The sequence below is a fragment of the Paralichthys olivaceus genome, chromosome 12 (assembly GCF_024713975.1).
Source record: "Paralichthys olivaceus isolate ysfri-2021 chromosome 12, ASM2471397v2, whole genome shotgun sequence".
NCBI lineage: Eukaryota > Metazoa > Chordata > Actinopteri > Pleuronectiformes > Paralichthyidae > Paralichthys > Paralichthys olivaceus.
This window is the reverse complement of record NC_091104.1, coordinates 1,201,289-1,224,213: the sequence shown is the minus strand read 5'-3', so window position 1 is coordinate 1,224,213 and position 22,925 is coordinate 1,201,289. Positions and strand designations below refer to the sequence as shown.

Here is a 22,925-nt window from a genome sequence, read left to right as displayed (position 1 = left end):
AACTGGCTATCACAGTCAAAAGACCCTCATCTCTCTGCATTATTAACAGACTTTACCTTTTCTCAGTCAATGTGCAGTAAATGGAAGTGAAAATTGATATGAGCAGATACTCCATGAAGATAAATATATGGAGACTATATAACTAAAATAGAGTTAGCCATACCACTTTACCTTAAAGGCACAAGTAGACACGCAACAAAAATCCAAGGGGCGTCTGGCTTCACCGTGCTTTCACACATGACTTCTCCCTTTTCTGCGGTGTCTATGGCAACAGCACCAACAACATAAGCTAATATGTCGGAGCCGATGATGGAGAAAGAAAGTCAGTCAACCAGACGAGTTTTCATCAACAATATAGACTCATACTCATCCAAGTATATCGCCATGGTAAATATGTTAAAATGTCGTCAGAACGTCAGAATGTGTGTTATCAGAGGCTGTTATGTTTGGAGCTCTGAGCTACAGCAACAGTAAGTTAACGTGTTGGTGTCATGGTGTGTGCAGTTTCTATGTGAACGTGTTGTGGGAGCAGCTGTGGACCCTGATGATGGTGAGGTGGAGACTGAGGAAGAGGAAAGGATGGAGTCGGGAGCTCTTCAGCTTGTTGGAAGTGTTTCTGATCAATCTGTCCAGGACAGACCACATGTGCTGGAGGAGTATTTCGTAAGTTCTTCACCCAACAAAGTCCTGTACTGTAGAATATCAGTAAACTACTCAAGGGTAAATGTAAACTGAGTTACTATGGACATTCCGAGGTGAAAATAAACGCAGTGGCATCTGACGTATATTTGTATAGTATAATTTATCTATTGTGCACAATTATCAAACATGTATCTTCAATTCCGTTGAAGTTTTTGCACCAAATCACAACATTATCTCAAGACACTTTACATGATAAGGTCGAGACCATACAATATTATAGAGAAACTCAGTGGTGGGTTTAACTTGAAAACTCATGTTTAGAAGTTCAAAATCTTCACCACCATATCACCATTTGGGACATGATTTTGACTTTTGTTTAATTGTACATTTGCAAGAACCTGGACAGGGAGGAGCTCCTTCCAAAACTGATGAACTGTGATGTTATCATCTACAACATCAGCCAGCACAGTGAGCAGGTGGAGGAAGCCTTGTGGGTTGTCTCAGGTAAGCAGCTGTCAGTCTCTGTTGCCTCAGTTTACAGGCGGTTGGTTCTACTGGATTTCAGCTGCATTCTCAGATTTTAATATGTGTTTGGTCCTCCAAGACAAAGACGCATTAATATGACCTATCCTGCAGTGATTCATCGTGGTGCTGAAGATCTTCCTGATTGTAAGATCCCTTTTATGTTTGTAGTCTATTTTCAGTTTCTTACTAAGCTGTTAGTTTACACTCTCAATGGAAGAACTTGATGATGAAGTCACAGCAAACTTCACGGTGCAATTGATACCTGTAGATTGACTTATTTTAATGTCAGATTCATATTTTTTCATAATGCTCACAGACACAATGTGTCCATAAATGTCATCAATGAATCTTCAAAGAAGGCTGTCTCAATTTTTCTAGACCATGGAGTGGCCTCTTGCCAGGAATATCCATCTGTTCTCAGAACTACAGTCATATTTATATTTAAGCTGTACATGTTTCACAGAGATCATCTGCAGCCAAGCCAATGATTTTACGAGCAGAACCCAAAAAGCACTGAACTGGCAGAGAATATTTAGATATAATAAGACCATAATAATTGTGTTGTGTTGTCCTTCTAGCTCTTCACAAGGAAATGGCCATTTTTTCTGGACCAAAGATGTTCATTCTCATCTCCACAGTGATGACCTGGGCGAGAAGCAAGCTAGTCAATCCCGTAAGTGCTGTGAATTTGACATTTCCCAATGAAAACTACAGCAATGGTGGACCGTGAGAGTCAACCATCATCTTCAGTTTCATGCTTTGCAGGTACTCATTTTTGACCTTGTGACCATCTATATGGCTGGTAGAAATGTTGCAGTTAGTTTTGTGACATAAGCTGAGCAAGAAAGAGGTGAGAGTTTTAGTCACTGTGAATATGAGCAAATTCTTGCTTCCTGGAGTGCAGATCTCAAACTTGTCTCAAAGTATCAGAACACACATGTTTTTTCATTTAAGATCTGGATAGTTCCCTTTTCCTCTCCTGTTCCCTATTCTGCCTGGAGAGTGGTGGTTGTCAGAAGTAGTTACTCAGAATGAAACCTCATTTCAGCAGCACCACACTTCAGTACAGTTGTTCAGTCTCTGATGATGCTCAAACAATTTGTTTCTGGTTTCTTCTTCATTCTTATCCTTTTTGAACTCTCCAACTTGGATACATAAAGAACTTTGATTCTTTTTGGCTGTGTGATACTCCAGGGTAAATTGAATATCCCTTGTACGTTTGAAGGTCTTCTGCACAATTTAGGTTACCAACTACCTGTAGATGTTAGAAGGTCTTAGGGACAACTTCCATTGTGCACCTTAGCGTCATCAAGTGTTTTGGCCTTGTAATCAACGATAAAGGCCGAACTTGAGGGTTAGCTGTGGCTAAAGGTAAATCTGACTTACTACTAGTGGCTACTGGCTTGTATGGCAGTACTATGAAAGCCTTGTGGCCAATCAGTAGATCAGACATTTTACCTCTACGCCTTTATAAATTAAACACTGTCCCATTTTAGAACATAGGACAATATGGAGAATATCTCTTGTATCTTCTACCGCACTAGTTAATACCACCAGTTTATGTTAGCAGATGTTAAGGACATATCTTCAGTTTTGTCCCTTAGCATAATCAGGTGTTTTGGTCTTTTAGTCACAAGACACCCTCTTCTAAGGAAGGACCACCACAGGTTGTTCAGACCTGGGAGCATGTCCCTAGCCTTGGGGCCTAGTTGGGATCTTTCCTCCTGATCCAGAGCCATTGGCTGCAGTGTCTGATTTTAGTCAGTGATACAGTCCACTGTAGTTGTGTTTGCATGGTGTGATAAATAAAATATGCTGAAAAGCCCCATGTTTGTCTCTGGCTGTGCTGTGTGTGATAGAGCCCCATGGCATGACAACTGCCACACTGACTCAACTTGAGGAGAACGATATGTTTTTAGTCATGATTTGTGTGCTAGAGAGGGGGCAGATCTAATGTGGAGTGGTAAGTTGTTCCACAAGTCTGGGGTGGCACGATCACCTCAGGTTAAGAGCCTTGTTTTAGGTAAGTCCAGGAGGAGCTGAGTGGCTGATCTCAGCTCCTTAACTGGAGTGTGAGTATCAAGAAGTTTGGCTAAGTAAGGCGGTGCCAGTCCATTAAGAGATTTTAAAGTTAACAGTAAAATCAATCCTGTGACGAACAGGAAGCCAGTGGAGGGAGTGCAACACAGGTGTGATATGGTCTCTGTTTTTCTTTCTAGTCAAGAGGCGAGCAGCAGCATTTTGGACGAGCTGCAGGTGTTTAATAGACAAGCTAAGCCCACCTACAGAGAATTGCAGTTGTCAAAAAGAGAGGTTATGAATGCATCGATCACCCTCTCTAGATCCATTTGTGGGAGAGGCCTTTACTTTGGCCATGAGCCTTAGTTGAAAGAAGCTACACCTGACAACTGAGGAAATTTGCTGGTCAAATTTTAAAAACCTATCAAAATGAACACCAAGACCCTTCACAGTGGAGTGACTATTAGGAGCTAGAGGGCAAGGCTGCCCACATCCAGCAGTTCAGAGTGTCCAAATACAATAACCTCAGTCTTGTTTTCGTTTAATTTGAGGAAGTTTGAATTCATCAATGATTTGATGTTATTTAGGCAGTCAAACAGGGGCTACAGTGAAGTCTTAGTTTTAAGGTTCAGGGGCAAGTATATATGAATGTCATCTGCAAAGCAGTGGAAAGAGACATTGTACTTTTCAATAATTGATGCTAGGGGCAGCATATTTTGAGAGAATAGGAAAGGGTCTAGAAAGGATCCTCAAGGTACACCACATGTAAGTGCGGCTGTCCCAGAGAAGTAGTCACCCAGGTGGACAGAGAAACTTCTGTCTGTTAAGTATGACTGTAGCCACCTGAGTGCTGTACCTTTAATCCCAACAGAGTTTTTCAGACGTGATAACAGGATTGCGTAATCAATGGTGTCAAAAGCGGTCATTAGGTCTGGGAGCACCATTCCTACATTTTAGATGAAACACAATACTGACAACATTGCTAGGATTATTTTATATTCAATTTCTGCCAACAGATCCCTTTCACCTAAATCTTACAAACTGGACCTTTAACTTTGGTTTTATTATAGAGATAAAGTCTTGATTTTCCATCAACCCATTCATTAATTGTCTTTATCCAGAATGGTTAAGAAAGGTCCAGACGCCCCTCTTCCGAGCAATGTTTTCCAGTTCCTTCTGGAGGACCCCAGGTTTTTACTGTCAAGATATATAGTCTGTCTAGCGTGTTCTGGGTCTTTAGCGAAGCTTCCGACCAGTTGGACGCATCTGAAAAATTACAAATTGGTGAAGGACTGAGGCATCCTAATAAGATGCTTGAACCACCTCAGCAAGCTCCTTTTGTTAAGAAGCAGTTGCGCTACTCAGCTTACTCTGCATGTCTGACTCCCTTACCCAATCTCTCTATAAGGGTGTGTATCTACATTGTAATTTAATTTATATATTTCTGCTATGGATTCATACTACCATCTATTTACAATGTCTAATTCAACATCCTTCACACAGAGAACAATTATGTTTATTGTATATTTTGTTATATATTTTGAAATCAAAGGTAATATTATCTTCAGTCATGGACGGATATATTATCTCCATCTGTAAGATTTGTTATAAGTAACACCAGTAGATTCATTTTTACAATGTCACAGGTTTGTTTATTCATCAACTCTGTCAACTCACTCTGAAGAGTTGTTAAGCATCACAGTTGTGGTCCAACAGGATGATCTAGAGCTTCCTTTCACTGATGAGATTTTCTGGAGAAGAAGAGCACATCCCAACTTCAGACAACACATTGACCTGGAGAAGAAAGTTGTCAAAATGGGCAAAACTGTGAGTTTCAAATTCCAATTTTTTTTAAATTGTGCATTGAGTTTTGAGATTGAGACGTCACCTTGTCAAATTGTTGCTTGTAGAACAGAACATTGTTCTCAACATATGTGGTGGCATCAGGACTTCAGTATGGGATGGGAGAGCAGGTCTTCCACTTCTTTTTCAAGGTGAGATTTAAAGACAAATATAAATAGTTTCTTTAGTCATCAATCCCTTTTACTTGTTAGTTGCAGTTAAAAAGATGTCAATATTTTTTCATAGAAAATGTGTTTCACTGATTCCAATAGTAATTGAAATTCAGATTGTATTTACACTTATTAGGTAGATTTTATCAGCTGATTTGTATTTTGTTTTAATCCTTTGATGAAAAACAAATATTAGTTTTTGTCAAATTTTAGTCAATTGACAATTAGTTTTCATCAACCAAAACAACTGCACTTCATTGTAGTTTTATACACTTCAATTTTGGTCAAATTTGATCATTCATTTTAAATGTGTTGGCAGATGCCAGTGAAAATACTATATCACCCATAACAGTAAAAAAAGCTCACTTATCTACAACAACTTAAACCAGCAAGCTATTTAATTACCTGAAGATGCTCTCTACGCAGCAGGCAGGCTAATTCGCTAGTGTTTGCCTGCAGCTGCTGTGCTTCCTCAGTTTAGATTTTCTTCAGCAGCATTCTGCCACACACTTGTTTGTGGACCCATAATAGTCTCTCTCTTTTTGTCACTCTCTCGTCCAGATGTACTCTCAGTGACCAAAAGTTAGCACCATTTGATTTAACTTGGATCAGTAGTAGGTAGCTAGTTTTGTTTGCACCCATAAACGTTTAGTACCCAACACTAAAGGAAAAAGATTGGATCATTAAAGGGATCTATCAGTTGTGCAATAAGCAGTCAATTTATCTTTTACTTGTTCCCATCACATTATTCATCTGGAATGAAGATTTGTTCAAATGTAAATGTTATACTAGTTAAAAAGATGTTGGAAGCTCTCCAGATTGACAAGGAAAGACATTCGGAATCCTGGACAGTAGCTATGGAGAAATCTGGCTCTTGACAAAGTGTTCAATGTACCACATCCCCATTCCTAACTATTTGAAAAAAATCTGTATTATAAGACATCGTGGCTGGGACAAAAACATGAAATACCTGTCTTTGGAGATGGCAACAATATCCTGCCCACCATTCACATCAAGGACCTAGCAAGGTTTGACACACATGCTCACACATGAACAATGATTGTTTTTTGTTTATAGTCTTCTTGAACATTTGATAATAAGAGGTTATAGCTTTCATTTTGGATCTACATTGACTTATTCTTTATTTTATTTCAGTATTTATTTGATGGTGGCAGACAAAATACACTGCAAATTGTACAGCATTTGTAGCGATTGCTAGATTTTAGAGCTATGACTTTTTATACTAAAAACTGTGATTTATTTTTGTACATTCAGTGTGATTAAGAAAGTGATTGAACATCAACCCAAGCCATATTACCTGCTGGCTGTGGACTATTCCAACAACACCATGGAAGAGATTGTGAAGGTGTGTGTAGCAACTTATCAGGAAGTATTTTCAGACAGCATAGAAATACTTATTGGATGAGCTGAAAGTATAATAGAGCTGATTATATTCATCCAGTGACATCTCTGTCTCCACCAGACAGTTGCCTCTGTACTTGGACCAGCGAAGATCAAGAAAAAGCCAATTGAAGAAGCCTTCCTCATACAGGACTTAAGTGTATGTTATAGTCGCATTAATGAAGCATGCTTTACTGTAATGCTCTGTAGCTGTTTATGTCAGGGCTAACACTGAATTATGTGGTCTTGCCTCAGTATTACAAATAAACTAGAAATACATGTCTTCTTACTAACTCAATATTTGACAGAGGTAAGAGAGGTTCACTTCTTTCCAAGAAGGAGATAATGAGACTGTTATCAGATCACAGGGCTGTAGCCAGGATGTGGTTAGCTTAGTTTGGCACATAGACTGAAAGCAGGGGGAATAGTTCACCCAAAAATGAAACTTCACTCATTATCTACTCACTACTATGCCCATGAAGGAGTGGGTGAGGTGTTTGAGTCCACTTTCAGGAGTTTCAGGAGTAAACAGCTTTGCAGCCAAATCCAATGTAATTAAGGTAAATTCTGACCACAAAAAAAAAAAAAACAACAGAAAGAAAAACAAAATACCTCCATCCTGCTCCTGTGGTGTTATACAAGTGTCCTTAAGCCCCAACATTCAAATTTGACTCTGAACGGCGTCATTTACACCATGTTTTTATCTTAAATACTGTAATCCTCTCATGTCAGCGCGTGGATCACAGTGGACATTTAGGCTAAAAACAATATGTAAATGTACTTGTTTCAAGTCAAATCTGAATGTTGGGTCTAATGAACACTTGGATGACATCACAAGAGCAGTAGGAAGGCATTCTCTGTTTTTTTTCTTTAGTTTTTTTTTTTTATGTTTGAAGAAGTGGTCACCATTTACTTCAATTGTGTTTGATTTGGCTGCAATGCTGTTATACACCTGACACTCCAAATGTTTTTACTGGACTCAAACACTTAACCCACCCCTCCGTTGGCATAGTGGTGAGTAGAATATAAAAGTCAGTATAATGAGTGAATTTTCATTTTTGGGTGAACTATCACTTTAATGCTTTTTTCTAACACATTGTATTAAGCTGTAGCTTAATGAAAAGAAGGTTTTTGTAACTGCAGCATTACTCAAAACAGATATTGTGTGCTTCTGTCATTCTCCATTTGTAATGTCCATGGATAATATCAGCTCAGAAATGCAGAGAGAGGCTGGATGTCCAGACATGCTGTCTTCTGTGGTTCATCATTGTTTCCTTTTATCTGTCATTCACTCACTTATCTTTGAGTAAGAATTTCACAAAAGGGATGTACTGTACTAATCCAAGAGCTGTTGAGGTGTTGAAGGGTATTTTTTTAATCTTCAATCAGACCTAAACTAGCTGTTTGTGCTAAGCTTGGCTAACCATGTATGGATCTTTACACAGGGTCATCCTCAAAAGCATGTTTATTCTATCTTTATGATTTGAGTAGTAACTATAATCAATATTTAATGTAACATGGCATAATAAAGTGGAAACATAATGACATTAGTCTGTTCATATGTATCTTTTAATAGATAACGGAAATTGATTCCATGCTGGTGAACCTTTGCATGGAGAGTGTCTACCTCAAAGAACTGCTCTCTATCAACTGGTTGTGTGAGTCTGGTTTGGTGGATCAAATAGAGCTGGTGGTGGAGGAGTATCGGCAGACCAGAAAATTGCTGGTAGGTACCAAAGCAAAAGGTAGAACCCTGTAATATCCAAAGGAAGATCAAGTGCTTGAAAAGAATAGGAACTGTCTATAAATCATAAATAAACGGAGGTCTTAAATATAGTTTTGTCCCAGAGAGGAATAACAATATTGCTGCTGCATCATATGATGAGTTATGGGTTAGTTATCATTATCAATCAATTAAATCGTATTTGTTTAGCCCATATTCAGAAATTAGTTGTTTCATAGCGCTTAACAAGGTGCGACATTCTCTGTCCTTCACGAAAAAACATAGAACCCTCAAACAGAGCAACATGTGAGGGATCCCTCTTCTAGGATGGACATAGTTGCAATAGGTGCCGCTTCACTAGTATTCTGTACATTACATCTGTACAATACTTATTAAGAGAATAAAAAATGTCCAATTCCACATATACTCCCTTCTCTCCAAGCAATACCCAAGGTCAGGTTATAGTCGAGGCACCAAACTCTGACTCTTTTGTGGATTTCACCAGTGGCAAAATGTAAGGACACAACGTCATTTAGGAATGCATATTTAGACTTAACTATACAATAGGATGTGAACACCTACATAGAAAATTACATAGAGAGTGAGCAATTCTAGCCATTCATGGATGTGCTATTGGAATGGGTGACAAAGTGTGAAGGAGATATATGGGGATGCTGGGTGAAACATCTTGAGACTTGGGGGGACAATTGCTCATGTTACTCTTTGGTGTTTGTATATTGTTCCACCTTCTGGTGACCCTGATGCATCAAGTCTACATTAAAATGTCGTATATTGGGGTTGCGATGATGTGAAGATGATGAAGGAATCTTCGATGACACCGTCTTGATTGTATAAAATGTTTATTACAAAAAAGTTCAGCATCAATACAAGCACTGCAGTCTGCTTGGAGAGAGATTCGGGGCCAATGTGAATCTCTTCTAAGGGGGCAACTTAAACTCCTCGTTTATATAGGAGGGTTGTTTTCGTGAATATAAAGAAAACACATCTGGCTTTCATCCAGCTCTTCTCATCTGCCTGGTAACAGGGAGGGAAGGCACTAGCTCAAATTTATGGTAACCCTTAAAACTGTGACCTAATGCCCTAACATATATTCAGGCTTTCTTCAAATTCCTCAGGACCTGTGGGTCTCAAACCCAAAGATAAATTTATTTTATAGGGAAGACAACACATAGCATTTCAGACACCACAAAAATCTTCTGTGTAAGACATCAGCTGCTGCCTGAGTTCTCCTTTCACCAGCTTCCAGAAAAATTCCATCACAAGTATAATCCTGAAATGTTTTGTGCTCTCTACAGCCTATCCGCCTGTGTGTACTAGGCCCTCCTGCAGTGGGGAAAAGTACAGTGTCAAAACTGATCTGTGAACGTTACAAGCTCCACCACATTACACTGGAGGAGACCATCTCTGAAACCATCACAGAACTAGTGAGCTCTGACTTTACACACATGCCTTACAAATCATTACAAATGCCTTTACTAACTGTCCAGCATTTTTTCCTACGATATTCAGGAAAATACTGTGAAGAATTCTGATGTAGATGCAGAGAATGAGGATTCAGCAGCAGAAGCCCAGGAGTTGCTCCAAACCCTGAAGGATAACATGGAGCAGAATGGAGGTATAAACCATCTGTTCCATTATAATCATTTCACTTTTTCTGGTGGCAACCTGATTGCTGAATGGTTTACCATTACTGCCCATGTTGTCACCATTACTGCCCATGTTGTCACCATTACTGCCTATGTTGTCACCATTTTTATATCTCTAGTCTTGTATTTACTCTTGCAGTGCTTAATTTTTTTTAAATTACACTTACATCTGCTGTACCATACATTTTACAGGCTATGTTAGTCCATTCCACACCAGAAGGCTAACTAAAGCAGACAGAGCTTCTTCACTTGTATCTGAAAGTGATTTTACAGTCTCGTGTCTGAGCTGAACCTGTGACCATGTGATTTTGTAGTTCAACAGTAGAGCAACGAACCGGCATTTACCGTGAAAAGCAGGTCCAGTTATCCGATCCTTGCCACTACTACACAACCCAGCCAAGTGTCAATTGTGATGTCAATCATCACAAAAGGTTTCCGCTACAACACACATCAGTGCCACTACTTACCTCTCCTCCAGATTGCACTGGATGACTTCGGCTGAGTCAAAAAATCGATGTACTCAAAGGTCGGATTTCCAACCTATCAGAGATCCAGGACGATAAGCAACTCTTGGACTCAATGGCCTCCCATATTACCGACAACAGCACCATGCTTCCCTGGCTTAGTCCCTCTGCATCTACAATGCCGGAGCCACAGACTGTCAGATCATCTCTTGGGGAGGACCCCTGGCCCTGACATGGACCCAAGTCACCTCAGTCCGCAAAGCCAGTAGGTTCCGACACTGGTCCCATTCCAGAGAATGGAGCCTGTCTCAGGCTGACCAGCTCCTTGTCCATAAGATAACCTTCACGACAGGTAACAACTTTGGTCATAGATGACTGTGGAGTCATCAGGTGTCAATGTCAAACCAAATTTCAAAATATAATTTTATAATAATAATAATGGCTTGAATTTATATAGCACCTTTCACAGGACCCAAGGATGCTTTATATAGGTATAAATGTTAAAAACTATACAAAATAGTGCAAAAAGAGGTGCAAAAGGAGGTTGTTGTGGTTGGATTGTAGTGCAAAAGGAGGTAGTTGTAGTTGGATTGTGAAACAAATATTTTTTTGAGTTCCGTCCATGGATAGAAGCTCAGTCTATTGGTTCTGCATTTTAATGACCTGAGCTGCTTCCCAGGCGGCATCAGGTTAAACACTCCATGGCCAGGGTGGAAAGTGTCCCTGGAGATTCGCTGTGCTCTGCTGAGGCAGAGGGAGCTGGCAATGTCTTCCAGGGAGGGCAGAGGGGAACCAATGATCCTCTCTGCAGCCCTGGTAATCCTTTGCAGAGTCCTCCTGTCTGCAGCCGAGCAGGCGGTTAACAACCACACTGTGGCAGAGTACATCAACACTGGCTCTATGGTGGACCGGTAAAAAGACACCAGCAGTTTCTCCTCCAGACGGTTCCTCCGCAGCATCCGCAAGAAGTGGAGTCTCTGCTGGGCCTTTTTGACCAGTGCCGATGTGTTGGCTGACCAGTTGAGGTCCTCAGCGGTGTGTCCCCAGGTACTTTCATGGACTCGCTCTGCCTCCTGAAGTCATGGATCAACTCTTTGGTCTAACTGGTGTTCAGTTCCAGATTGTTCGCCGAGCACCACACCGCCAGCTGCTGTATGTCCTCTCTGTAGGCTGTCTTGTCACCCCCTGCAATCAGACCCACCACAGTGATGTTGTCAGCGAACTTGATGATGGAGTTGGAGGGGTGGATGGGAGTACAGTCATGAGTGTAGAGGGCATACAGAAAGGGGCTTAGCACCCAGCCCTGGGGGGAGCCAGTGCTGAGTGTCAGAGTGGAGGAGCAGAGCTGACCCACCTTCACAACCTACGGTTGGTTGGTCAAGAAGTGCTTGTTCCAGGAGCAGGTGGGGGGGGGGGGTCGAGGTAGTTCAGCTTCTCCACCAGGATGTCCGGAATGATGGTGTTGAATGCAGAGCTGAAGGTAGCTGATAGGTGCCTGAAAGCTCCAGGTGGTTCAGGGCTGGGTGGTGAGCTGTGGTGATGGCATCCTCTGTGGACTGGTTTGCCCTGTAGGCAAACTGATGTGGGTCGAAGTTCTGGGGGAGGAAGGCTTTGAGGTGCTAGAGAACAAGCCTTTCGAAGCACTTCATGAGTGTTATCAGTGCTATCAGTCTGTAGTCATTGAGGCCCATCAGAGATGTTTTCTTGGGGACCGGGATGATGATGGCTGCTTTCAGGCAGGATGGGACCTCAGCCAGTGACAGGGATAAGTGAAGATTCCTGTCAGGACTTCTGCCAGCTGGTCTGCACAAGCACGGAGCACTTTGCCCAGTACTCCGTCCGGACCGGCAGCTTTTCATGGATTAACTGCCTTCAGTTCGTGCCTCACCTGATGGACCTGGAGGGTGAAGGTGAGAGGGCTCGAGGGCCCGCCTTGACAGCTACTGGCCTCTGAGGTCATCCAAGGTTTCTGATTTGGATAGACCCGGATGCGCTTGTCAATGATGACAGTGTCAGTACAATGCTTGATGTATGACAAGACAGTCTCAGTGCGCTCCTGAAGCTCCAGATGTTGGAATACAGTCCACTCTGCACTCTGGAAGCAGTCCTGCAGCTGGATAAGCGCTCCCTCAGGCCAGGTTATGACAGTCTTTGTTTCTGGCTTGGTTTTCCTCCTGAGGGGGGTGTAGGCAGGAATGAGAACCAGGGAGAGGTGGTCAGACATGCCCAGGTGGGGGAGGGGGACAGTCTTGTAAGCTTGCTTCAAGTTGGAATAAACCTGATCTAAAGTGTTCTCACCTCTGGTGGGACAATGCACATATTCTACAAACCTAGGGAGGACAGACTTTAGGCAGGCTTTGTTGAAGTCCCCAGCAACCCAAACACTACTTTTTGGGTGATCCTGCTGCTGCTTGGTGATGATGTCATGCAGCAGCGAGAGGGCTACGCTAGCGTTAGCATCGGGTGGAATGTAAACAGCTGTTATGATTACCACAGTGAGCCATCTTGGAATATATAATATATATGTAAATATAATATAAATACAGTGGGGCTAGGGCATGGAGGGATTTGTAAGTGAGAAGGAGTAGTTTGTAGTTAATGCAGGCCTTTATAGGGAGCCAGTGGAAGTAAATGAGGGTTGGGGTGATGTGCTGCCAGGGCTTAGTGAGGGTGAGAACCCTGGCAGCGGAGTCATTTCAGGATGTTGTCAGTAAGACCGAACAGGACTCCAGTAATCCAGGCGGGAGGTAATGAAGGCAGGTGACAGGCTGAGAAGCCTGCCTGTGACTTGTTTAAGCAGGGACACATGAAAAGTGGGGTGGATCTTTATGGAAGAAAGGTTCAAAGGTTTTATTGTCATCTGCACAACAGATACAGCGTACATGTTGGCAATGAAAATCTTAAATCCCAGGCACCTCAAGTAACTCACATGCAATAGTGTCAGAAAATAGGAGCTGTATCTGTTGTGCAGATGACAATAAAAAACCTTTGAACCTTTGAGTCCATGTCAGGTCCTCAATGATGTGAACAGCGAGGAACCTGAAGCTGCTGACTCTCTCTACAGGAGTCCTGTCGATGGTGATGGGGGCGTGTCCGTCTCTCTGCTTCTTCCTGTAATCCATAATCAGCTCCTTGGTTTTGCTGACGTTGAGATGGAGGTTGTTGTCCTGGCACCAAGATGTCAGCGCTCTGACCTCCTCTCTGTAGGCCGTCTCGTCGCCGTCGGTGATCAGGCCGATGACGCTGGTGTCGTCAGCAAACTTGATGATGGTGTTGGAGCTGTATGTGGCCACGCAGTCATGCGTGAACAGGGAGTAGAGGAGAGGGCTGAGCACGCAACCCTGGGGGGCTCCTGTGTTGAGGGTCCGGTTGGAGGATGTGATGTTCCCCATCCACAGTGCCTGGCGTCTGCCTGTCAGGAAGTTCAGGATCCAATCACAGAGGGCGCTGTTGAGCCCAAGGTTCCTGAGCTTGATGACGAGCTTGGAGGGCACAATAGTGTTGAATGGTGAACTGTAGTCAATGAACAGCATCCTCACATACGTGTGCCTCTGGTCGAGGTGGGAGAGGGTGAGGGCGATGGCATCGGCTGTGGACCTGTTCTCCCTGTAAGCAAACTGCAGGGGGTCCAGTGAGTTGGGGAGGGAGGAGGCGATGAACTGTTTGACAAACCTCCACTTCATGATGTGCAACTGGGCGCTAGTCATTGAGGCAGATGGTTTTTGTCTTTTTAGGGACAGGAATGATGGTGGACTCTTTGAAATGAGTGGGGACAATAGATTGGAGCAGTGACTTATTGAAGATGTCTGTGAACAACTCTGCCAGCTGAACTGCACACACCTTGAGAGCACGACCAGGGATGCCGTCAGGCCGAGGAGCCCTATGTGTGTTGATCTTTTTTAGGGACACATCTGCACTGGTTAAAACCAGGGGGCAGGGGCAGGGATCCTGAGCCTTCTTGACTGCGTGGCCTTCTTCTCTCAAAGCGTGCATAAAACGTGTTCAGTTCATCTGGGAGAGATGCACACACTTCCTCGGCACCACTTGTTGTTCTTTTATAGTCTGTTATAGTTTTAGTCCAGACCACATGTTTCTAGCATTGGAGCCCTTGTAGTCAGACTCCACTTTGTTCTTGTATTGTCTTTTAGCACTGCTAATAGCTCTCCGGAGCGCATACCTGGAGTTTCTGTATTCATCCAAATCACCGGCGCTGTGTGCGACAGCCCGAGCTTTAAGTTTGGCTTGGACCTCGCCATTTATCCAGGGCTTCTGATTTGGGAATGTTCGTGCAGTAATCCGCGGCACGACGTCATCGATGCATTTGCTGATGTAGCAAATGACCGCGTCTGTGTGTGTGTTTATGTCCTCCTCCTCAAACACACACCACTCCGTGGTCCTGAAGCAGTGTTGGAGAGCAGAGTCTGACTGCTCGGTCCAGCACTGGACTGTCCGTGTCACAGGTCGGTCTCTTTTCAGTCTCTGCTGGCAAACGGGGAGCAGGAGAAGAGATATGTGATCCAACTTGCCAAAGGGGGGGCGGGGGAGGACTTTGTATCCATTGCGGAAAAGAGAGTAAGCATGGTCCAGTGTATTTCCACCATGCGTGGGGCAGCTGACGTGCTGATAATATTTCGGCAGGACTTTATTCATGTTGGCGCTGTTAAAATCCCCGGCCACAATAAATACAGCCTCCGGCCTTGAAGTCTCTGTCCTGTTGATAACTCCATACAGCTCCTCCAGTGCTGTGTTGTTGTCAGCGTGCGGTGGCACATACACTGCTGTTATAACTACAGATGTAAACTCCCTCGGCAGATAAAAAGGACGGCATCTGATCATGATGTGCTCTAAGCTGGGAACACAGTCTGAACACCAGTTGTTGTTATAAAGTTGTTGTCATAAAGGACCCCGGCCCGAGATCCTCGTCGTCTTTGTCTCCTGCGCCCCGCAGGTAAAGCGCCAACAGGTAACCACGGATTCTCTCCATTGTTTGCTGGTCGTGGTGGTTTTTTGCTGTTTGCCAGCGACCTGATGAGTAAAAGTTGTTCTCTATCATATTGAATGATAGGGCTCGCTTGGGCGGTTTGCATGTTGCAAAGAAAGTTAAAAATAAACAGAAAAAGTACAACAAAATGACACTGGAAATGAGAAGTTGGTGAGGAGCTCGAGACACAGCAGCCATCCTCAGCGCAGTCTTAATTTGACGGCAGAGGGGTTAAAGATTTTGATGATTTGAAAAGGTCCAACATACCGGGGGGTCAATTTTGGGAGTCAACTTGGAGAGGTAGATCGCAGGAAGAGAGCCACACCTTCTGACTGGGTTGATAAATGGGAGCAGGGTGACAAGGTGTTGTTCTGGGTAGAAGAGTGGAAGGGTGGCCCAACCTCTCTCCAGACCTGCCGGCACCAGAGGAGGTTGGCCTGGCCTGAAGGCACAGCCACATCCTCTTCCTGGACAGGAAACAAGGGAGGTTCGTAACCCAGAGAAGCCATAAATGGGGACACACCTCTGGCCGAACTGGTAAGAGAGTTGTGTACATATTTGACCCAGGGCAAACCAGAGGAGAGACTTGGGAGGAGAACTGTGGCCCCAACTGGAAAATGGAGGGTGAGGAGGTCCTCAGTCTCTGTGGCTGAAGGCAACTTAGGGAGAGGGCCAAAATTAACTGCCTTAGAAAAAGAGTCAACACCTCAAGATAGTAGAGTTACCTTATGAGGGTGGCAAACAAAGACAAAGTCCACAGCTATGTGAGACTAGGTCTGCTGGGGACAGGTAGGGGGCACAGGAGACTGGCTTGACACTGATGACAAGCCTTACTATGTGCACAGACAGAGCATGTGGACACAAATGCATGAATGTCTCGAGACACCAGAGTCTCTGCCGGACGAAGGTGAGTGTGCGATGAAACCCTGGGTGACATGCAAGCTTGGAAGAGTGCCCCCACTGGAGAACTTGGGACCTGGCTGACTCGGTCACAAAGAAATTGTAAGGTGGGCCATTACCTGGGTCAGGGTGTGAGTGTTGGGCTTGGTATTGCGGGAACCGGGCGGTAAGTGAGCGTGTAATTTGATTTTCTTACAGTGATTTCCTGACAGAATAAGACCAACCTGGGCAGTCTGGTGGGTGACTTGGGCCAACAACCAACCATCTAGGGCATTTACATTGGGTGGAGAGGGGATGGCTTCTTGGGAAATGTTGGCTTGGAGGACAAGTGAGGCATCAATGAAATTGATATCTGCTCTGGAGTCCGGGAGGAGGGGAATGGTGATACCATCAAAGGCTAGGGTGGCTTAAAATTGCATCCCTGAATGAGAGCGTGAAGTAGTGGAAAAGGTGTGGCTCATCAGGTTCTTGCTCATATCTGATGAGCCCTCTCTTTTGGCAGAGAGGGACAGGCAGGAAGTACGTGTCCAGCCTTACTGCAGTAAATATTTAGTTTGATCTGGACCCAAAAAGACACAGAGAGTGTTGGTTGTGAATGATGAGTTTTTAATGTTGAGCTATAGCAGGCAGATGACAGGCTGTCAATGTCCCTTTCCTGTACTGCCTCAACAAAACCATTACCGTGGGTTAATGACCATGTACTTGTAGTATAGTTTATTAGTAGTATTAGAAGGGCATGTTGAGCAGAAAATGGAAAATGTCAAAATGACAGTGTCACAAGTTATTATTTAGGACCATTAAATCCCTTATTCTACACCCCCAATCCCACTGAATACAATGAAGTCTCTTTTATCGAGAGATGTGCAGAATTTCATTGATAAAGTTTCCAGCATCAGACACCAAATTGTACCTTACAGGTTTATGCAACAAGAGAGTAAAGTGCTTTAGATTTTTCATTCCTTGAATTCAATATCCCAATCAGATCTCCTGAAGATGATTAATAGCATGGAATACTCCTCCCCCTTCGATATTTTACCAAGTTTTTAAAAAGAAGTTTGTACCTTTTTATCCACTGACATTTGAACAGTATTTAATAAGTCTCTATCTTCTGGTGTAGTTCCTACTTTGTTTAAAACTGCTGCTTTTCAATCCCTCTTAAAATGACAAAGACAAACTTAATAATTACAGACCTATACCAAAATTACTATTTCTTGGTAAAGTCTTGGAGAAAATCATTTATTCACAGCTCACTTCATTTATGAATGTGTCAGTCACTTTGAAATATTTCAATCTGGCTTTCACATGCATCACAGTAGTGAAACTACACTTTTGAATGTTATTAATGACTTTAGAAAGAACTCAGATGCCGGCCTTTGTACAGTACTGGTGCTGCTCGACCTTTCTGCTGCATTCGATACTGTGGATCACAGTATGCTGATTAAATCAGTAGAGAGAGACAAAAGGACAAAAATATATTTATAAACTATCATTTGCAACAATGTCTGTATGTTAAGTTAAACTTATAGGGCTTATGCCCGATTAATCAGGATTTTGCCTACTATAGAAAGACTTGGTGCTGTGTTTTTGTGGAGCACATCAGGCTTAATGAACATAAATAGTAGAAAATAATGGATGTAAAAAAAATGGTACCTCTTCTATAACCTAAATAACAAATATAATGGACAGATGGTTTCATCTCACACAGAAAGGTTATATGGACTCAATAGGGTGACAGATGTTTATCACAGCAAATCTGCTGATTAAATATTTCTCTGCACTGTCAACTCAGGATGGCAGTTACATGATAATCAAGGGTAAGGCATTGCTAAGGTGCCTCAACAAAGAATGAATGCCTCAATACATGTATTATTCATGAGACTAAATGATTGGATATCCAGAACTCTAGAGGTTTGGTTTTTGATCATTTTTTTTTAATCGATGTCTTACCACTTGAGAAGACTTGGTGGAAATACTAAATCATTTTAATGTCCCTTCCTGATGATTTTGATAGTTTTTGTCTGTTAGGCCTTTTGGATGATGAGCTGTTGGTAAAGGTGCTGAAGGATAAGCTGATGTCTAACCAATGCAGAAATCAGGGCTTTGTTCTGGACGGCCTTCCCAAAACATATGAACAAGCTAAAGAGCTCTTCAGTGGTAAGATACCAACACCAAGCTTCTACTGTACAAGTGTTATAATCACATGCATTTTGTGTAAAATTCAGTTTGTTTCTTTTTTTTTTAGCTGATGAGCATGAATCAGAGGATGGAACATCCCAGATGTCTTCATATAACAGGAAGATGTTGCCAGGTCTCTGTAGTGTGCTGTCATTACAATACTGTTATTCTACATGGACTATGAAACTGTTAAAGTTAGACGAAATCCAGCTACAAAGGCAAATGGCAAAAATAACAAAACACAGGAATTGGCCATTTCTGCCTAATTCAAAAAGCCTGAGTGACTTAAGTGTAGCAGCTGTATAATGGTTTCTGTATGTGTGTCTCAGAGTTTGTGCTGTGTCTGGATGCGTCAGATGCTTTCCTGAAGGATCGAGTGATGAACCTGCCCGAGAGGCTGGTGCAGGAGCACAGCTACAAGCAGGAGCAGTTCCTGCAACAGCTTGCCAGATACAGAGAAAACAGCTTGGAGGGTGAAACTGTTGTCAACTACTTTGATGAGCTGGATGTAGCCCCTCTGTACCTGGGTAATTCAATCGAGTTGTGAATTATAGCTTTATCAAATTAAAAACACAGTGAATTTTGAATAAAAATTATACTTTGGTTGCTAAAGTTCAAAAGCTGAGTCAGCAGGTTAAATAACAAAGGAAAACATATAAAGTGCTCTTTTAAGTTGAACTGAAAAACTTCTTCGAAGAAGTAACAAGAAATTATTTTAATATGTTCATTCACATGTAGCCTATTGTCTGTGTTCTAATTCAGTGGGAGATATTGGCTTTAGCTTTCTATGCTAGTATTTTGAACCTTGGGAGAAATGGGGTCAGTGCCATTCTCAGACAGGCATGTAAATGATCATTCGTCAATCTTGAACAGTATTTGGTCTTAATAATGTTAAGTGTTGAGAATGCTTATTCTCAACTGTACGTGGAGCCTAACACATCAAGATATGTTCTGCCACTTCAGTCCAGGGAAAACTTTCTCAGATACGGTCTATAGCCAGAAGGTGGCAGGGTCACAAACTCCACACTGCTCTCTTAATACTACGTTTGCTTGCAGATTAACAAGTTCCATCTGTAGAGATGCCACTTGTTGGTATGTTTAGACTCCTGTGAAAATTGTTTGGAAATGTTTTGACCAGAAAGGGATTCTGAATGAAAAGGACCTGTTCTCCCAGGCTGAAGTCATCAAAACGATAACTGACTTTTCCAATCAATTTTTGTAGGAACTTAATATGAGAAGAAATATCTCTCTCACCCTGAATTTGTTTCATTGCAGGAAAATGTATTTCCGCTAGAAAGACTGGACAGCTGCTACCAAAACCCACACACTGTGTTGTTCTTTCCCTGCAGTTTTAAGTTGAGGTCATTTAGGTTTGAGGTTATGTCAACCAAGAAGACCACAACATAATTCTTTCTCTCATCCTCCAAAAACTGAGCTGGCCTGATAATTCTTCTGTTGTTCCAGGAACATTTTTATTTCATTTCTAATGGCCCAAATGTGTGCTAGAACTATGCCTTTGCTTAACCATCTAGCATTGCAATGCAGCAGTAGGTCATTTGAATTTGCATCAACTTCTGTCAGGAATTCTCGTACGAGGTGATGTTTATGTGATGATGATGCCCTGAGGAAGTCAACAAGTTTCATCACACCATTTACAACCTCTGCATCCTCTTCTGAGAGAGTAGAGCACAGAACAGACTGATGGATAATGCTTTTTTATGAGTAGAGGTCTGGATTGTCCTCTCTCATTCGAGTTACTGCTCCTTTATCTTTTCCTATCATGGTGGGAGCTCCGTCGGTCACGATGGACACAACATGTCTATTAAAACTGTAAACATTGGTCCCTGCATTGCTACAACATTTACGCAGTTGCCTTTCACACTGTGTGGAAACTGTTTTAGATAATGAGCTAACCAGTCAAAACCTGACAGAGTAAGAGGAGGAGCAGAACAGACAATGGAGGAGACTTATGGAGACTCTGACCAACTCTTTGTTGTTTCCAAAAAATGTCCCCTCTTGTTTGTGTTTATAGTGTGTAATATTCAAAATCCGCATTCATATTTTAAAGTGTAAAGTATGTAGTATTGTAAATGCACACACTGTAAACTTTACACATTTGGATACCTGTGTGTATGTGTGTATTTACAATACTACATGTATGACAAAACTTTACTGCAATCTGATACGTACTTTAGAAAAATGTTTTTCAGTGTGCAGTCAGTGCTTTGTGTGCTTTTTTTCAATTGTTTTGATGTTTTGCAATGATTGTCTGTTTTTGCAAGAGATTTTTTGCTGAAAATAGTGTGTAGTTTCAAAGAGAGTGCCTAAGCAATCAGAATAGCCTTTACTGTTGACCTTTTTTCATAGAAACAGATGTATATGGGAAGTGAGGGTGGTTCATGAATTTTAACTGCTGTCTGCATTTCAGTTAAAGTTACATACCAGAATGTTGACAGTTTTGTGTGGCCAGTCCTGCACTTTGGTCCAGAGCAAGATTCCATCTGGTTCCTTGATTATCATGACATGATTCCTAACTACGACAGTCTACCATACAATGCTACTGTCAAGACAAACAGCCAATACCTTGGTCTATATAACAAGTTCCACCTCATTTCCTGGGCCCACTGATGCTCCTAAAGAAAACACGTTCTAGCACCACCTACAGGTCAGAATCGGAATTTTACTATAAAATTAAGATTTAATTTTAGAGAGTACACTCATAATCCCACCCCCAGTTTTAAACTTTTTAGATTTCAAATAATAGCTGTTTTTCCATGTAGCAGTGTTGTATATAACACACTGTGTTGTGCTAATAAATTCAAATTTTAATCTAATTACGTAAGCATTTTTATTGTTTTACTCTAAACACTTTATAACTTGATTTGCTTTGACTTTTTACCTGCCATGGATTCAGCCAACAGTTCCTGTCTTCATCATATTGCTAAACCCTACTGTGTTTCCTTGTCCAGAGGTCACCAGCAGTGATGAACCTGATCACCTGCTGCTGATGCAGAGGATCTGTGACACCGTGGGCAAGCCCAGGAACTACGGCCCCAACAGCCAGGAGGTGGAGGAGGAGCAGAGGAAAAGGGCTGAGGAGAAGATGATTAGAGAATCTCAGGAGAGGGCACAAGAGGAGCAGAGGGAGGTGGAGGAGGCCAGACAGAGAGCTACATGCTGGGAGGAGTGGGTAAGTGCTGAGAGGAGGGCTGGAGTTTGGATTTAGACAGGCTATGTAGGCTTTGTCAAGTGGTTAGCACATTCAATATCAAACTCATTTGCTGCATGCTCACGTTTGTTTAAGCTGCGTACCAGCAGTAGCCAGCTTCTTGGGCTGTCTGAGCTTTTGTTTCAGAAACTAGTGAGCACAGGGTTGTCAGATGTCAGAGGACATAACTATGAACTGGACACCCTGTTTAAAAACACAAACAAACGAACATAAGGATAATTATTAGTAAGAAGTTAATTTGTCAGACTGTTGGATATGGTATATGGATGTGTCACGTATGTGTCAAACGAAGGGTTTGGAGGAGGTGAGGCAGCAGGAGGAGGAGCTGCTGCAGGCCCAGTCAGTCCCTATAAGGAATTACCTGCTGGAGCATGTCATGCCCACTCTGACCCAGGGTCTGATCGAATGCTGCACAGCACAACCACCGGACCCCGTGGACTTCCTGGTACGATACTCTCCATCGTTTATTACCTAAATATAAGCACTGAACTTCATTAGATTCTGATTTAATCATGTCTTTTGGTTTGTTTTGTTCCAGGCAGAGTTCCTGTTTAAAAACAGCCCGTCAGACTATTAAAAGTGGAGGTCATTACTTGTGGTTTCACACACACACACACGATACAAATACAGACCAATAATTTAAATAAAATCCTTTTTCCCTTCCCAATCTCCCTGAGTTCTTAAGGATAATAAAAACTAGTACCAGTTACATGCATCCTGGAGTCTTTTCAACTTGTCACATTATTTCAACCATCACATGCCAAGTGTCCCTTGGTCCATGCTGGGATTTTGATTAGGTCTGATTTGTAAGTGGCTTAATCCCCTAACATTGCTGTATTTGCAGACCAGCCATTATTTAAAAGCTCTGTATAAAAAATGAATAAAAATGAACATGAATCCAAAAGCTAATTAGGAAGTTAATTTGTGTAATGAACTTGGTAAACTCACAACCCACTCAAAGTAGACACGTTCGGGTCATAATTGCTTTGATTTGGCTTCCGATATCCAGGAAGGATAAATATTACAAATGGCATCTAATTTGTGTGTCTCTCTCATGTTGCTACTCGCAACTCCGAAGTGTTCATAATTGGTTGCAACAGAACACCAAATTATTTCATTGTACGTACTTAATCACCACACAGGGAAATTAGTGGAGTTTGTTTGGGAAACATTGTGACACAAGCTGC

At 42.3% G+C, this 22,925-nt stretch overlaps 1 protein-coding gene across 1 annotated transcript; it reads left to right on the top strand.

The window, feature by feature from the left end:
• Window positions 1-177: 177 nt before the first annotated feature.
• On the top strand, window positions 178-22,445 carry ak7b (adenylate kinase 7b). Its single transcript, XM_069536285.1, has 18 exons — window positions 178-387; window positions 505-663; window positions 1,038-1,146; window positions 1,746-1,840; window positions 4,903-5,013; window positions 5,097-5,180; window positions 6,138-6,226; window positions 6,474-6,564; window positions 6,682-6,759; window positions 8,176-8,325; window positions 9,639-9,767; window positions 9,853-9,958; window positions 18,360-18,488; window positions 18,577-18,642; window positions 18,839-19,036; window positions 21,479-21,699; window positions 22,031-22,183; window positions 22,277-22,445. The coding sequence occupies exons 1-18, from the start codon at window positions 295-297 to the stop codon at window positions 22,313-22,315; spliced, it is 2,100 nt and encodes a 699-aa protein (XP_069392386.1). The 5' UTR covers window positions 178-294; the 3' UTR covers window positions 22,316-22,445.
• Window positions 22,446-22,925: the final 480 nt, after the last annotated feature.

Excerpts from the sequence above, each read along its gene's own strand:
- ak7b (XM_069536285.1), top strand. The coding sequence starts at position 295 with ATGTCGGAGCCGATGATGGAGAAAGAAAGTCAGTCAACCAGACGAGTT. Across the intron at positions 5,181-6,137 it reads TCTTCCACTTCTTTTTCAAG|ACATCGTGGCTGGGACAAAA; the intron begins GTGAGATTTAAA and ends CTGTATTATAAG. Across the intron at positions 9,959-18,359 it reads TAACATGGAGCAGAATGGAG|GCCTTTTGGATGATGAGCTG; the intron begins GTATAAACCATC and ends TTTGTCTGTTAG.